Consider the following 17890-nt stretch of genomic DNA (forward strand, 5'->3'; position numbering starts at 1 on the left):
AAGCTATCACGCTTGCCGTCTGTGTTTCCCGCAGCAACAGCAGAACGACTTCCGGCCCGATGCCTTCAGAATAAAAGATCCATTTAAAAAACATCCGAGATTTTGTTCAAAATATCATTCAAGGACTGACCTTGAACCTTACACAATGGTTTCATCTATATAGTTTTAAAAGAAACAACAGGCCCCTAACGTCAACACACTATGGACAGTCATTAGTGTCAGTGTTGAAAAATATTGGGGAAAAAAATAATGAAAAATATTTTTTTAATTTGGTTGTGTTACATGCAAATGAAGGAGCTAGTCATCCAGTATCCATATCCCCACCGTTCTGTAAATCACACGAGCAGCAGCAACCCAGCCTAGCCCTAGAAAAGGACGCCGCGCCGACCAGAATTACAGCCGGAAATTGTTATAATGAAAGCTCAAACCGGACACACAGGTGTTGATTATTTTGGCTAACTTTACTCTCCTCAAACGTCCCTGCTCACAAAATGGCAGGAAATGAACTTCCCTAGCGACATGCTCATTGTGTATTACAGCAAACATGGCCCTTTATTTGTCACCCACACTGGGCATTTCCAACAGCAAACACAAGGGGGAGGAAACAGATCCGGGATATACAAAATAAGAGTCGAAAACAAAATTGTATTGCCTGTCTTGAGTGATAGGCAGTTCATTGCCATAGTTCTATTTTAGTTAAGCAAATAGATCCTAGTAAGAATTTATGTGAAATATTGCTCATTGGTTCATAATTTTACTGGGTTTGATGTTAGAGATGTGTAGCTTGGTTGAGTTTTATCTTGAAGGTTTAAAAGCGGAAGTGTAGTATTTACCACCTGAATAGTAATTTTGCTCTGTGCGTGTGAGAAAAGGAAGAAAAGAGGGTCGCTTATAGTGAACTGGTGCTGGGTTGGCAGACGGGTACTAGGTACTTTTATATTATTGTTGTGTGTACACTCTGTCCGTTTCCACCTCATTATCCTGGCGAGAGGTTGAACGGTTAAAATGGAGGCGGACAGATCCGGCGGAGGACCAAACCCGAACTCCGGAGGCGGCGGCAGCAGCGGAGCGGGGCGCAACCCAAACGGGCCCAAAGCAGCACCGAGCCAGGCGACATCAGCTGCTGCGACCGGGGCGATGGCAGCAGCGGCGGCGGCGGCGGCAGCAGCAGCCGGGGCCATGCCCGGGTCCTCGCAGTCTCGGGAGCTGCAGGACGGGGACCCGGGTATGACGCTTCCTGGGATTCTGCACTTCATCCAGTACGAGTGGGGACGTTTCCAGGCCGAGAAATACCGCTGGGAGGCTGAGAGAGACGAACTCAGGGTACATTTGTTTATTGTTTAGCCTGCGTTTGTGACGTTATACAAAGGCCCGAACGTAAAATGCACAAGCTGGTATAGTTTTGCTTTTAGACAGTACAATAAACCTACAATCGACCAGTTCAGGATGACACAATGCTAACGGGCTAACAGTACAACCTATCATATTGTATTGACCAGGATGTATTACTACTAGACAGACAGGGAAGTGAAGGGATTCCGTGACCTCCAGCTGACTATCATCTAAAGCCAGACAGCCACCAAACATAGAATTAAGTGTATTATCAGAAAACATTAGTCTATGTCTATTGGCCTTTTAATGCCCAAATAGTTACTTTATTTTATTCACAAATATAAAAGCTACAAGTAGGGATGCACAATATTATTGGCATGTTATTAGTATGTGCCGATTATGGCTTGAAAATGACGTATCGGCATCGGCAGATAAGTAATTTTTCTGCAGATTAAACAACGCTTTAACTCTGCTTAAATGCTTGATGATTCCCTGAAAAGCTTGACAAATATTACAGTTTTATTTGAAAGAAAATGTTACATACAAATAAATATGGGATTTTGTACATAACCAAAGTTCAAGCAATTTCTTATATTGCCCAGTGAATGTGTACATTTTAAAAAGCACTGTGTTATGTTATTGTATTATGTTATTATACCTTATATATCAGTATCGGCAAAAAGGGTTGGAAAGTATCGGCATATCTGCCAAAAATCCAATATTGTGCATCCCTAGCTACAAGATAGAGGTTTATGTCTGACCACAAAAGCATGCAAGTTAACCTTCTAATACAAAAGATATGTTAACAGAGTTAAGGTGTGTCTACTTATCTGTCTCATTGATAATAATAGAGGTTGACATCAAAGACAAGGACTGCATAAAGGCATTTGTGTGGAAACATAGACGGCATCTGTTTTTTTAAATCACTGCATTGGAAAACATTAATCACTTGTAGTGATGTCCTCCGTTACAAATTAATCGACTAGGAAGGAGGAAGTGATCAGACTGACCTTTGAGCATCCATCCTCTGTCGTCATCCACCCAAGACAGACAGGAGTTTTTGCACTTCATCGCATCTTGCTGATAAATCCCTTCAGATGAAGATCTGTGAGGCATAATCTTAACAAACAGTGGTCTGGAGTGAAGTGTTTATCTGTGCGTCTGTGGGCTTAGAAAGCAAATCAGTGTTTTGGATTTGGGCCTGTCACTCAGATACATTGATGAGTCAGTGGTGTCGGGATGAACATGGCCGATATGTTTATAGCATGTTTATCAGCATCATTCGAACTATTTATATAACATTTAAATCCTGACAGAATGTAGAAATATAACAATACAAGATGTCTTTTGTAAACGCATATATGCCTTTAGGTTAGAGACGTGAGCTTGTATCCTTAAAGGCCATTAGTTTGAATGTCTAGAAAAATCTCTGTTAATGTCTGAGTCAGTGCGATAGATATGCCCTTCAGCAAAGCACGAGTCCCCTAATAGTCGCAGTTATTCGGAGACTGACAGCAGAAGACAGAGGATGTACTATGCAGCTTCCCTACATGCATGTGTGTAACAGTGTGAGGTAGAGCACTGCTGGGCAGGAGTGCGCTTACTCATCAAATTGTTCCAGCATTAAGAAAGGTTAGGGAGACATACCCGCATTCAAAGGTGTTTTTTTCTCTGCGTTTGGACTGAAGGGCTGAACAGTTTTCTTTCCTGAATGTATAAGTGGGCTTCTCTTGCACCCACACTTTACTTGTTATTATTATCCATCTTCTGGAGTCGAGCTTGACAAAACCACAGAAACAGATATCACTGCCTCGCTCTGTCACTCTTCTTCTCATTTTGCCCCCGACTCAAACCTACGTAGTTATAAATAGGAGCCTGATAAAATATGGATGAACAATAACAAACTGGCCTCGCTTGCTTGCTTTTACAGTCGTGTGTTGGGAAGAGCGGGAATGGGAGTCAGAAGCGGGCTATGTCCGACATGCCATTAGCTCTTGTTATGGAACTTTGTTTGCGTGTGTGTATTTGCTGCACATGGTCTGGTTTCACGGGTACAATTAGCACCACGTCCTGTGCTGAGAGAAAGCGAGGATCACTGGAGTGCCAGGCTGAAACATTGACCTAGCTTACATTTTAACACCCACGGGCCACAGGCCTCTGGCTTTTGTTGCCAGCATGCTCGCAGGGCTCTCGACATGCCAGATAGCATGCCCCCCACTTTGACTGGTTATGTCCTGTGCGGTTAGCAGCAAACCGTTAGTGTTTATGCTCTGCTCACAGGTCGCTTATATGACATTAATAAGGCAAACAAGGACTGTTTGATGGCAGCAGCAACAAAACCATCACTATTTCTTGTGAGATTAACACGATCATCTTACCACTGTGCGACTCTTTGTGCGACAGTGTGGATGTCTGCGTTTGTAGCCTGAGACCGCAACACATGTGCCGTCTCTGTGAGTGTGTTTTCGGCGTGAAAAGCCACCTGTGCTGTCGTGTCTCCAGTGACAGCCCGGGAATGAAGCCCCCCCCCCTCCTGCTCTGGGCCAGGTGGGACGTCCCAGCAGCACCATGGGACAGCAGCACAGGAGACAGGTGGCAGTGGCCTTGTCCCTTCCTCCACCCTTCTATTAGACAAAGAAGGAAGCTTTTTTTCTGTGTAATCTCTGATTTCACACTACTTCTGCACTGTGTCGGAACAAGCCTGAAGTAATGAGCTTGTCCTCATTATAATTTAATAGACAAACAGACTGAGCAGCAGACATCTAACAGAGTCACTACACTTATTCAGCAGGGAAAAGGGCAGACCCTCACCTGTTCCTCTTCATATTATTCTCTTCATATGGGGTTTTTAATTTATTAACCGTGTCAGTAGTTGTGATGAATAGATTACTGGTGACCCACATGACATCACTTCCTGTCGAGTGTGGCCCCAGGGGCCCTGGGTACACATCTCTAATTAATAGCTCTGCGCTCTCAGCCATGACACACATATGACATCCATATGTACTGCATTATTACTGTGCGCCTTCCTCCCGCGCAGACCTGCGGCGCTCCCTTTATATATGTGTTGATTTCTATTTTTAGACTCTTCCTTTCTCTTTGTCTGCGTGTAATTCTCGTCCTTATTGTTTTATTTCTCATTTTCTATCCCAGCTCTTCCTGCGAAGAAAATGTCCTGGTCATGATTAGATTTTTCCTGTCTTATTCAAACATATTCATGACACGCAGTATTTCTTCTTCCACACGCTTATCAGGCATCTTCGAATCAACTTACGCAGCAAGCCTTGCTTTTTAGACTGTCACTAAATACGACACGATGCACTCCCACACACTCCGTCAAAGCTCGCTGTCCCAGAAAAGTTCACTGCTCTACTTGTTGGCTCATGGATTCTCTCGTGGGGATGAAGGGATGAGACGATGGAGGGTGGCCAGTGGAGGAGGAAAAGCTGCCCTTGACCCCGTTCTGCAGCTAGCAGAGAGGGACTGGCAGAAAAGGCTAAATGTGTCGGCTCTCCGTGCTGATACAAACTGTGGAAAGGTCAGCAGCGGCGGGCCACACAGAGTAAAACCCAACCACAGGAAAGAGAGATCAAGTAGCGCTACAGGTTTTCTCGCAACAAGGTTCTTTTGTACTTTGCTTGTTTTACCTGAAGTATACAAATACCATAACCACAGTCACCGAAAGGACACACACACATTACACTGAAAAACCTTCGTTCCTCTTTGACCTGGGTCCCTTTTTAGACAGTAATGGAAATTTTACTTGCATAAAACTGTCTTTTAAAATATGCTGTGTTTGACCTGCTTTAAGTGCGAGTCTCTTAATGCAAACACCTGTAATAGCTGATGAATGGACGGCCTTGTCTCACTTCTGTTGGCTCAGGTCCCACACACAAGTGAAAGCAAGCCTGAGCCAGACAACGGGCAGAAACAACGATGAGTAAAACTAAAACATTGCAAAATATGTATGCTTTTAAAAAAAATCTCACATATTTTTTTTGTTCATGTTTCTCACACCTTTCTAGTTGTGGGGCTAATAGAAACACAGCATTTGTTCTACAGCAGCCAGTGTGCGCAGTGGTATATGAATCCACTGTAACCTCATATATTACTCAGTAAACCTTGTTACCTCTCTGCTTTCAAAGACAAAAGCTGAATAAAAGAAGCCCAAGAAAAACCAGGTCAGAGCAAAAGAATGAGTAGTTAAGCAATATAAACTGGCATACAGCAATAAACCCTTTGACACACGTAATCCCTCTGTTTTGGCTACATTTATAGATCAGGAAAAATACAATTCATGCAGTGTGCGGTCATGTTAGTGTTTGTTAGTGTGCGTTTGTGTTCGGTACACAATGCAGCCTTGTCGCTTATCTTGGCAAACAAAGCAGGGTCAGGGATTTGAGGATTTGGGCACTAGTGGGAACCTGTGGCTCTAGGAACTCAGTGTGACACCAGGCGCACAAGGATGTGATGCTTATCTGTGTGTGTGAGCAGGTTGCAGCTCGTCTGTCGGTGAGTAGGAGTAGAAACGCGTGCCCTGCCCCTTAAAGATGAGTAAGTAGACACATTCCATGAAGAGGTGGAAATGAACAAGCACTTTTCTTTTTTAAATCATTTAGTTTTAGAAGTGTTATGCTTGAATGTTTTTTTTACATAAGTGATAGTACCGCTGGTCAAATGTTCAGTTAAGTGCAAATCATGCCTAAATGAGCATTTACATAGAAAAGAGCACAACACCTACCGATCTGCTGCTAGTTGTCACCCCATAATGTTTGGTCATGGTCTTTCAGTGGGTTTCTTAAGCAAGATTGGCCCTTTCTAAAATACTCTACAAAACAATGTATCATTGTCATTATTGTGGATGCTAGGTCAAGCTTGAATTTTACTTATGTTTCGCTATTTAACTTTGAAAATGTCATTTTAGCATAAACAAGTATAGCACTCACTGTTTATGCTGTTTTCTTATATCTAGCTAGCTAAACAGCTGAGCCCTGCTTAGCTTGTAAGGAAGCATGTTAGCATTTACCTGTGAGTATGGAATGATGGAATAAGCATTTCTACTTGTGTTAAATATGCTGTATAAATACAGAATTGCGTCTACCATTACAAAACACAAATATATTTGTCTGTTCAGCAAAAATATGCTTAGCTAGCTATCTGGAGCTAACCACATGCTAGCTCCTTTTATAAACAACATAACCACAGCGTACTATATGCTATTTAATAGCTGTTATTTTTGCCTTATTTCTAGCTTTTTTTTATAAAATTCAGTTTGTGTTTATTTTATTTTATTTATTTATGTTATTATATTTATTTATATTTTATTATTTTATTATGTTTGAGTTTATTTCAGTTTATAAATGTTACATGTTAGATTGTTTTTAATGTTTTACTAGTCTTTATAGCTTGTTGTAAAATACAGTTTGTGTACAGCAAAAATATGCTAAGCTAACCAGCTGCTGCTAACCACATGCTAGCTGTTTTTATGAACACAACTCTCAGATGTAAGTCGCTGTGGACAAAAGCGTCTCCTGAAATTGTAACATTGTAACATAACCATAGCAAATTGTTATTACATAGCTAAGCTGAGCGGATTTATTTTGTTGTAATTTTTTTTGTGTGCAGCAAACATATGCTAAGCTAACAAGATGCAGCTAACCCCATGCTAGATGGCTTTATCAGCCACATTAACCACAGCAAATGGTATGTTATTAAATAGCTGTTTCATACTAGGCTAATAGGGTTGTTTTAGTGTTTCACTCGTCTTTTTAGCTTGTTAAATGAACATAGTGTTTTTAGCCAATCTTCTGAGTGCTCCAAACAGATAAACAAGGTTAATGTTTTTGTTATTTTTACTTATTTTAGGGCCTCAGATCATTTGGAAGAGCTGGACTGCTCCTCTGAGGCTTGGCCAACTTTAAACCACATGAAGTTATCTGTATTTCAAAACCGCTTAGATCGTGCCAGCAGCGCTGACAAGCTAGCTTTGTGAATTATCTCCAAAATTCTCAGATAAGCATATGAAATCACATTGCATTAATCAGGATTACTCAGCAGCGGCGGCGGCAGTAGTAAGGTTTGCTTGGCAGATTATCCTGTGTTCCACTGGCCCTCCGAGCTTGTTACATGACTGAGTGTGTGTGTGTGTGTGTGTGTGTGTGTGTGTGTGTGTGTGTGTGTGTGAGAGTGTGAGTGTGCACTTTCCTGGGTGATTGACTACCCTCTCAAGTAGACCGAGTGCCTGCCCCATGAGATATTGTTTTTAGACTGTTCTAGTTTTACAGAACTGAGTATGCGTGTGGGAGCAGACTCGTGGACACACACTGGGGCGTGCAGAGGAGAAATGGACTGTAAAACAATCGGTATTAATGCTCTAGTACCACTTGGCAGAGGGAGACAAAAGACAGGGAGAGAGGGATCATGTAAAACTATTGTGCCTACAATCACCTGCATGCAAACCCTAGAAGTGAAACAAGGGGGCAGCCGGGATCACTGTTTTGTTTTTTCATCTGGTTCTCTGGAAAAGAACACAACAAAATATAATCATTGTTTAAAACTTGACAGTGTCGTCATTCTCACTCTCATTATCACCTTTTTTCTTTCTTCTTACCAAACTGTATAATTGTCTGACAAAAGGCAAGAACGGGCAGCGAACGTCTCTTTCCTCAAGGTACAATTTTATCTGCTCCGTGAGGAAGGAAACGGACGAGGAAGCACACAAAGGAAGGATGTGTTTTTAAAAAAGAGGGTATTTGAATTTGGCCGGGCTGTGTTTGTGTTTTTCCTGAGCTGCAGATGTGCTCAGAAACCTCGGTTAGGAGGAGTTAAAAATAAGAAACCAGCTCCACAACCCTCTACTTACTCCGACTTCCCAGAAGTGATGCTTGCCTTTCTCCCCGTGTCAATCTTATTTCCTTTACATTAACAGCCTCTGCTTTTCATCTCTGTTCAGATCAAATGCTTTACTCTCACTTAATTGAGACAGTACGTGCATCCAGGAAGGCCGATAAATAGATTTTCTTCTCCTATATGCTTTCCATAATGTGTGTGCCTTTATGCATGCCTTCCTTACCATCCTGTGTTTGTGTGTTTGCAGGCTCAGGTGGCATTCCTACAGGGGGAGAGGAAAGGGCAAGAGAATATGAAACAGGACCTGGTGAGGCGGATCAAAATGCTGGAGTACGCCCTCAAACAAGAGAGGTAAGACAAATGCCGGGAGACTTTTTTTTTTCCGTCCCTGTGTCTGACTTTTGAAATCTTCAGGCAGAGTGATTTGACACTGACATATTTGCTGCTTGTAACTCTGCCCTCTTGTGGTCTTTTGCGTGGTTGCAGGGCTAAGCACCAGAAGCTGAAGACAGGAAATGACCAGAGTCCCGGAGACAAGAAACCAGAGACAGAAGCAGACCAACGTATGTTTAAATAAACCTGTATATCCTCTGTTTTTGAAAACGTTATATAATCTTCTGCCGCTGCATCTTTTATGGCTACTTTATTCTCGGAGCGACCCAAAGGTTCAGCTTTTCTCCTTTTCTGCTCATGCCTTTCTGTTACATCACTATTGACCAATCTATTTTGTGTAGTTCCCAATGGGCCAGCTGAGTCTGACTCTGAGCCAGCCAATCAGATGTCCTGGAAGGAGGGACGTCAGCTACTACGCAAGTAAGACCTTTACGTCATCATGTCCTTTTATCTCAGGACCATACTAATGCACTCCATCAGCACTTCATTATTGGTGTTGAAGGATTAATTCTTTGTTTGAGGTTATACAGTGAAGCATGCATTTTTATTTTAATGTAGATATCTGGAGGAAGTTGGGTATTCAGACACTATCCTCGACATGCGGTCAAAGCGTGTGCGCTCCCTGCTCGGGCGGAGCAGCCCCGAGGCCAACGGGCCTCCACCCAGTGAAACCTGTCCGGAGCCTGAGCCAAGGGCAGGCGGAGAGTCGTTGTTGGTCAGACAGATAGAGGAACAAATAAAGAGGTGAGACTGTGGGAGCAGACACTCTCTCTCTGGTGTTGTTTCCACTGATAAGAATAGTGATGACACAGCTGACGCCCACAGAAAGCAACACAAGGCCGAAATCCTGACACTTCATATGAGAGAAACGACAGCCTGATAATGTCTTTGATTTCTCCTCTTGAGGAAAATGACTTCACAATCTTGATCTTTGCATTACTGCCAGGGACAATAACTGCACATTACTGCCCGACTAATTAAACTGTAGATATCATGCAGTTGTTGTCAGTTGCTGTAATAATTCTTTGGACGACTTTCCAGCGACTTTCAAGCTTTAAATATAATGTTACACTGAATCAGGGACATTAGTATGTGTACTTACTAACTGCAGTGTTGGCATGAGACAATGCATCATTCCATCATGATTTATGTGTAGTCCCCATGTGCATTTGCCTGTACAAGTAGAAATGTGATATAAGTGAACCAATAGCAGATCCTACTCTTAATAGCCAACAGAACAAGATGCACAAAAGATGTCTAAAACGGAGGGCTTCCTCCGTCATGCAAACATGGTAAGATTACAAGAAGCAGCAGAAATCTATTAAGGTTGATTACCTGTCATTGCACAGAAGATATATGTACCTGTAAGACGGGTAAAGTAGGGAAAAGTGCACCACAAAAGATAATGGCTAATAGAAATACTGCATTGTGGTCTGTTGTGGCCAAACCTTTAATATTCTGATTTTACATTATGATTGATGTTATTCTAGCTCCTTCTGCAAGTTACAGTCCTAAATAATCTTTTTGTCCTTTTTAAAATTGAAATGGTGAGAATAATCATGTGTGTATTTGTAGGAACGCGGGTAAAGAAAGCTCTAAGGAACGTCTGGGCGGCTCGGTGCTCGATAAGATCCCCTTCTTGCACGGCTGCGAGGACGACGACGAAGACGACAGCGACGAGGAAGACGACTTCCAAGGCATGGCCACGGACTGCATCGACGGGCCGCGCAAGAACAAGAAGTCTCGTGTAAAGGTGAGATGAGGACCGTGATGAAAATGGAGAGAGAAAACATGGATGATAAACATTTTTTAACCCTTCGCTCTGCTCTGGTGTCCAGATGGGATCGGAGCCCATGACCACAGACCTGGACCCCGAGGACGAGGAGGACGAAGACGACTCGGAAGACGCCCTCAGTGAATTTGACTTCCTGGGCTCGGGGGAGGATGGGGAGGGGGCGGGAGAGGCCCGGATCTCGGGGGACGGACGGGAGCTAGGTACGCTGTTGCCATAGCAACATCATCAGCACCAGCACTGCCAGAATCACTGCCACCAGTGTATCTGTCTCTTTTGCCCTCCCCTTCCCCTCCTCCCTGCTCACCTTTTTATCCTTTACTTCTCATTGTGTCTTGGCATCTCTTCTTGTCAATAAAACCAACCTCTTTTCCCAACCACCCGTCTCTCTGTCCTGTTTCACGAGCTGTCACTTCAGTCTGTGACTCTATACAGTCGTGTAGCCGTCATCTCTGTCTGTAGATGTATCTGCTGTGCTCCGGGGGTCATTTCATAGGTGATCACGCATGCTGCCTTCTCTCTGTTTATGTCCACATCTCACTCTTTGAGTTGTATTCACTCTGTATGGCTGTGCTTTTATTGATTTCATCCTCTCACAGACACTTAAAAACTGTGCGAGTGTATTTAAAGAATGAAGTGTTTTTGCCTCTGTCTACATTCGTCTGTCTCTCACCTGTCCGTCCGTCCTCCGCCTCTCTGCATGACTTTTGTGACTCTCTCCTCTGCCGGGTTCAGAGAACCGCAGGAACAAGTTACAAGGCATGATGTCGGACTTCCCCCCTAAACCCAGCCCGCCCCCCTCTGTATCGGGACAGGCTCGCTCCGGGGAAGGTAAGACTTTAAAACCGAATCTGCCTACAAAAAACGCTGATTATCCTCCCCATAGTATTCCTCCTCCTGTATCACACAGGCACGATTGTAGCTTAGATGAAGAGTCTCATATTAAGATGCTGTCATGTCTCAGTTTTGTTCGATTTTAAAGCCTGCGTAGGTTTAACTTACTCTAAAAAGTATCTCCTACACTGACAAATATGTCCAGTTGTACACAGTGTGGGAGTGCGGAACCGGACATGTATTTTTGCCAGGGAGATCTGGGATTTATTTCTCTGTTTGAAAGTTATCTCAGCCTTTCTAAGAAACATTTCTTGTCATGATGTTTTTAAGATGCATTAGTAACTCTTTTCCATCTCCAACCTGCAGGTGGCGCACTTGGTTTCTCCTCTGACGTCTTCATTATGGACGCCGTCGGAGGAGGGGACATGAACCTGGGTGAACTGGCTGATCTCACAGTGGCCAATGACAACGATCTCTCCATGGATGTAATGACACATTTACACAGGATATCTAATCCAACCTGCACACGCACACTCAGAATCTGACTGTCTCTTTAAATGTGTGTCCGTCAGATGCAGGATAACAGAGAGGAGTTCAAGAAGACGTGGAATCCTCGTTTCACGCTACGCAGCCACTTTGATGCCATCCGCGCTTTGACCTTTCACCCCAGCCAGGCGGTGCTGCTCACAGCCTCCGAGGACGGAACACTAAAACTGTGGAACCTCAACAAGGCCATGCACTCTAAAAAGTAAGACGTCACAATCAAAAGATTAGAACAGATGACATACACATGGAAAATCCAACACATCAGTGAATACATTAAAACGACTGTGTCCCCTCACAGGAACGCAGCGTTGGACGTTGAGCCCATCTACACATTCAGAGCACACAGGTGAGTGTGAGAGACATACAGGTATAAAACTACACACACACACACACAGTTCAACCTCTGATGCCTCTCTCTTTTTCTCCAGTGGAGCTGTTCTGTCACTAACCATGGGCGAAGACGGAGAATCGTGCTACAGCGGAGGTCTCGATGGAACCGTCAGATGTTGGAAGATGCCGGACCTCAACGTGGATCCTTACGATAACTACGGTCAGTCATCTTTAACTGCTGAGTATTTAGCTTTCATCTAAGGTACAACAGTCTTCCTATTAAGAACGTATTTCTTGTGTGTTTGTGCATCCAGATCCTGGGATTGAGAGCAGCGTACTAGCCGGCCACGAGGACAGCGTGTGGGGTCTAACTTACTCGGCCGCTCTCCATCGTCTCGCTTCCTGCTCGGCCGACGGCACCATCCGAATCTGGGACCCTCAGAACTCATCTCCCTGCCTGTCTGTCTTCAACAAAGAGAGAGGTATATATGCAGAACTTGTAGATTTGCTTTTTAACTTTGGGTCACATCCACTGCATGTAACTTCATCTTCATTATTTTCCTCCCAGAACACGGAACACCCACCTCAGTGGCATTTGTGGCCACGGACCCCAACCAGGTGGTGGTGTCATTCGACGGCGGTGAGACGCTGCTGTACGACCTCAACACAGAGCAGAGCACCACCACGCTAGAGACACAGACCAAGGATGGTATGTAAAGGTTGATTTTCCACCATTAGACGTTATATTTTCTGTAAATAAAAACATATGAATACATAAAAGAGATTATAGTTAAAGGGGGGGTATTATGCTGCTTCACACTTTAAGACATATACATTATAATGTTGGATGTTCAGACTAAACGTGGGTGAAGTTTCTGTAGGTAAAAGTATGTTGGAGTAATCCCCAGGCAGTCTGCAGGCTGCTGTGAACGCCAGGTTTCACACAGTTTTTTCTGCACGCTGCTCTTTGTGACATCACAAAGTGCAGCCTCAGCGAGCGTCGGAGAGCTGGCCAATCAGAATAAAGTGGGCTTGTAGGTCCGGGGTTTCTTAAAGGGACAGAGCTGATTCAGGGAGAGGCTGTATGAGGACCTGCTAAGAGCACCAGTTTTTGTTACTGTAAATTATGCAAAGCTACTCCACAGGTATCACAGAGTGAAATATGAAGCTTGAAATTAGCATAACACCCGCCCTTTAAATATAGTTTTTTCTTTTTTTCTTCCTTTGCAGGCAGTGAGCTCATCAACCGTGTGGTCAGTCACCCCTCTGAGCCCGTCTCCATCACTGCACATGAGAACCGCACCATCCGCTTCCTAGACAACAAGACAGGTATCTGCAGGAGGGCTTTTACTTGCATAGATTTACAATTTTCCTGGATTAAAAATTCCTCTAAATAAGTTTGTTTTATGCTTTTTTGCACAGGTAAAGTCGTTCACTCGATGGTGGCTCACCTGGATGCGGTCACCTGTCTCACTACAGACCCTAAAGGCACTTACCTCATCTCTGGCAGTGAGTAGCTCACAGCTTTGTCCTTATTTACTTCAACATCTTAGAAAAGGGATTCCTCTAAGATAAAGTGAATTTCTTTATCGTAAATCCTGTAAATCCTCATTTTTTTGGACTTCCTGTTTAAATATATCATCATCACAGACCGAGATATTTAATGACAACAGGTTGTTTTAATAGTGTCTAACTAAGGAAAGGGAGGGGCATGTTTAAATAGAGTTTAACCCTCTGTACAATCTGCAGCCTTGGCTCAAACTTCAATGCTCTTCAGAGGAAACTGTGAATTAAGTTTAGCTTTGGAAAAACATGTAAAAGATTCCTTTACATTGTGCTCCGCCGTGATCTTTGCCCCCTCTTAACGTCTCAGTCTTTGTTTCCTCTCCCTCTCTTCCCCCTGCAGGCCACGACTGCTCGGTGCGCCTGTGGATGCTGGACAACAGGACGTGCGTGCAGGAGATCACGGCCCACAGGAAGAAGCACGACGAGGCCATTCATGACGTGGCCTTCCACCCTTCACAGCCCTTCATCGCCAGCGCCGGCGCAGATGCACTTGCCAAGATCTTTGTGTGACGCCATGGTCGTCATTCTGGTGAGATGAAACAAACCCTCCTGATAAATGATTATATAATCTTATTAATCTGGAAGGGGCATGCATCTGTTTTTACACATAAAGATCAGTTTAAAAACAACTTCAGGGTTATTTTATTGTATGAAATAATTGAACATTATTATATTATTACAGTATTATGCAACAAGCTCATCAAAATGGCTCCAAATCTGGTTCTTTGTGGGCTTGAACTTCATGTAATCTTAAATCCATCTTTTTCTTGTTAAAAAAAAGTTAGGAAATAAAAATAACATTATCAATATTGAAGCTGAGACCTAATCTGTAATTACAGATTCTACATAAAAATGTAAAATCTGGAGGCGTGTGACCTTGTGACTTTTGTACGGGAAGTTTTCTTTCTGTTTGTTGTATGTTTGTTGTCCGAGTAATATTGACCAATCACGTATCATCAGGCTGCGGCGTATGCAGGATAAACAGTCCAGTGTGGAGAGCAAAAGCAGGCGGAACGTAATGCGCCGTAATGACATCCCAGCTCCCATCAGCAGCTATCTGATGACGATTTAGCTTCTTATTAATCCCTTGAAACATACTTGTGCAGCAAGTTCAGCTAACAATCTGTTCTAGATCTGAAATGAAACTTTAGATAAATCCCCTTGATGCTGTGTCAAGAAAGCCATTCAACGTTTAGATCTCCCGACTTCCTCGAAGGCATCAAAAATGATCGATCCGCCCTCCATTCAACAAACGGTTGTAAAAGTAGTTTTCTTCTCCTCTTGAGGACAGACGTGACAAAGCTTCATTTTTACTTTTTACTAATCTGCAGCATCATGTTGTTATTTCAGCAAAGACAAGCCCTGTTAAAGTCAATCACAAGAAAAGCGTCTGTGTAACTTACTAATTACAGTGAAACTGAGACTTTTTCGGGGGATTTAAAGAACCATTTTGCTGACAGATCTGGAGGGGCGAAATTCGCTTCACTTTTGATCTGAACACACGGTCCCTTCTCATGTTGCTAACTGGACTGTAAACAATGCAGTGCACGGAAAACTCTTGGCTTGAAGTCGTTTATCGCTAAACACTGGCTAAACCAGAATGCCCGACATATTCGCGCTTGCTCCCAGAGGCTATATCGTCTCAGACGATAGCTGATGGGTTCCGAGATTGCCTGGGACCTTATATCTTTGACCCTTTCATGTTGCTGTCATTAGCACTTTATTTATTTACCTTCTCTTCTGCTTTCTTTTTAGATTCCTACTAAAACAACCGGGCCAAAGCGCCTGAAGACTACATTGGACGACTTTTTACCTGCTTACACACACACACAGGCACACAAGAACCCCCACACACTCGTCCTGCACCCCACTGGCTGGGTCATCGCCACAGGACGTCCCCCTCCCCTCCCTTCAACCTCCCTCCCTGTTCTCTGATGCCTCAGTGACTTGTTGTTATACTAATCTCACTGCTTTTTTATAACTTTAAACTCCCGGCTGCTCTGTTTTCAAACACTTTTCTACACTACAATATCTTCTTCAGCTTTTTCTTTGTTTTCTTTTCTTTTTTTGGTCAGTACACCGACGATTGCAAAGCACTGTGTGTGTGTTTTGTTTTTGTGCGCTTGAACTGCTGCCACACTACTCACACTTCAACCCGAGGAAACACTCGCACCGCACGTCACGCATTTCACCTGAGAACTTTTACACACATGTAGGCATGACTAAAAACAGTAACCTTTCCCGGAGTGTCCATCCTCTTCATTGGGAATCAATGTATTACATTCCAAAGATACCGGCAGGCGGAGTGTGTGTGTGGTGTCGTATTTAGGGGGGTTGGAGAACTTCGCTGTGTGTGTGTGCGTGTGTGTGTGAGACGTGAGGAGAAGCTAGCCGGTCGCTAACTAGTGTTTGAACAAATAGCTTTAATTTCAACTTTACGGCCACATCACCCAGTCTCATTGTTCGTCTGAGTATTAAAGCGTCCCCGACACTCTGCCTCCACATATGTGTTAGATTGAATGTCACTGCTGTACAATTTTAAATGAGCATATTTCCACAATCACGATCCATTTCTACAGTTTGTACAGATCGAGCTCGACTCGGCAGACTGATGCCCTCACTATCTTTGCTTTTTACTTTACAGACGAGTGCATGTTTGTGTGTGTGTGTGTGTGTGTGCGCACTAGTTAAATCACGGTGCTATGAGAGACCTTGTCAGTCTTGAGTCAGAATCAGGGACCTGTTTTGTGTGCGTGTGAGAAAGAAAGAGACCACCTCTAGATCCACATCGTTGAATCGTTTCATTATCTGTCGTCACATTTCAGAATCAATGCTCACTGTTAACGTTGCTCATCAGAGGGATGTGGAGGAGCAAACAGAGTTGATATTAGCCGAGTGAGGACCGCCTGACTGAAAGGGTTCAGCTCGTCTTTTTCATTTCATCTGGAGGCTGGTGCCAGTTAGCTGGCCGCTGCTCGCCGCTGGCGTGTTGTTATTTATTTTCAAAGACAGAAACGACCTTCACTTGTGCGTTGAGGCGAGGTTCCCTCCTCTTGTTTGACGTGCATCAGTTGCACATTAGTAGCACATTACCCAGAGAGCTCATTATGTAAAGCGCTCTTTCTGAAGAGAGAGGCATGCTGGGAGAAAAAGCTTCAGGGTGATAAAAAAAAAAAAACGAGTCCATTTAATTCAGCCACTTTCAGAAAAAAGTATTACTTTTATTAGCTGACCTGACTTCAGATTACTTGATTGATAATTGATCTGGTTGGTGAAGGGGCTCCCTCCACCTCCTTTTAGAATACAGGGTCTCACATGGGGTCAGAGGTCAGATGTAAGGCTTCAAAGTAGCCTCGAGGTAAATCACTGGGGACACTAGCATCCATAGTTCAGTTTTGTAACCTGTAACAGGGTGGTGGAAGAGATAAACCAGGTGCAACTACATTATTGCACTTCTGCTGCTCATTAAATGCTGTTGTGGCTCCACTTTGCACTACATCTAACAGTGGAGGGCTGAGGAGCGGTTACACACAGGGTGCAGGAATCATATTCTGCAGGTAATTCCTCTACAATCTGGAGTAAATACAACGATAGCACCTGTTATGGCTCGGTCATGCGACAGTGAGAGTTCCTGTGTGTCCCCTCTCTGAGAATAAAGACAAATCAGTTCACAAAAGAAGAAGTGAAAATGGAAACAGAGGTTGTAAATGATGACTTGAGACGCCATTACGTGCTGTAAATGTCCATCATTTCCTTGTTTTTCTTTCTCGCATTTCTTTCCTTTTGATTATGACTATGATTATTAAGATGTAAGAATACTGTAGTATCATAAGTGAATCATTCTTCCTTGCTAGGCATAGAACTTGTTTGTGATTGATAATGGCGATGTATAACTTGTAAAAAAGCAAAACGATTAAAAAACCTGAAAAATGAAGAAAAACAAGTGAAAAAAAAAATCTGTTACCAGTCAGAGGCCAAGGTAAAGGACTCTCATTTCTTTGTGTTTTTATTTTTTTATTAGCAATTTATCACTGTGTGATATTTTGTACATCATATTAAGCTGTATTCCAACTATTTCCTCTAACTACAAGGGATAAGAGACCTGCTTTTTATTAAGTTTGTTTTATTATATATTTTTGAACTGCATTCTAGCTTGTATCAAATGACTTTCTCTTTTTGTTTACGGGTCCCCTGTTGTATGTCATTAAGGAAGAAAACAAGAAAAAATGAAGATTTTGTACAGTGAAA

General features: G+C 43.2%; 1 protein-coding gene across 1 annotated transcript; it reads left to right on the plus strand.

Annotated features, from left to right (window-relative positions):
• The first annotated feature begins 853 nt into the window (after positions 1 to 853).
• strn4 (striatin, calmodulin binding protein 4) lies at positions 854 to 17890 on the plus strand. The gene is made up of 18 exons (XM_069668370.1): positions 854 to 1323; positions 8429 to 8532; positions 8668 to 8744; positions 8916 to 8994; positions 9133 to 9318; positions 10150 to 10327; positions 10413 to 10569; positions 11102 to 11197; positions 11567 to 11685; positions 11773 to 11948; positions 12045 to 12092; positions 12175 to 12296; positions 12391 to 12558; positions 12645 to 12785; positions 13307 to 13405; positions 13499 to 13585; positions 13983 to 14171; positions 15398 to 17890. Exons 1-17 carry the CDS (start codon positions 1006 to 1008, stop codon positions 14150 to 14152), a joined length of 2325 nt encoding a protein of 774 aa, XP_069524471.1. The 5' UTR covers positions 854 to 1005; the 3' UTR covers positions 14153 to 14171; positions 15398 to 17890.

This window comes from Semicossyphus pulcher, unplaced genomic scaffold (assembly GCF_022749685.1).
Source record: "Semicossyphus pulcher isolate SPU_LCO1_2020_fin unplaced genomic scaffold, fSemPul1.0.p SCAF_19, whole genome shotgun sequence".
NCBI classification, from domain to species: Eukaryota; Metazoa; Chordata; class Actinopteri; order Labriformes; family Labridae; genus Semicossyphus; species Semicossyphus pulcher.

Coding starts and splice junctions, on each gene's coding strand:
- strn4 (XM_069668370.1), top strand. CDS start 1,006: ATGGAGGCGGACAGATCCGGCGGAGGACCAAACCCGAACTCCGGAGGC. Junction 8,995..9,132: donor GGACGTCAGCTACTACGCAA/GTAAGACCTTTA, acceptor ATTTTAATGTAG/ATATCTGGAGGAAGTTGGGT. Junction 12,786..13,306: donor AGAGACACAGACCAAGGATG/GTATGTAAAGGT, acceptor CTTCCTTTGCAG/GCAGTGAGCTCATCAACCGT.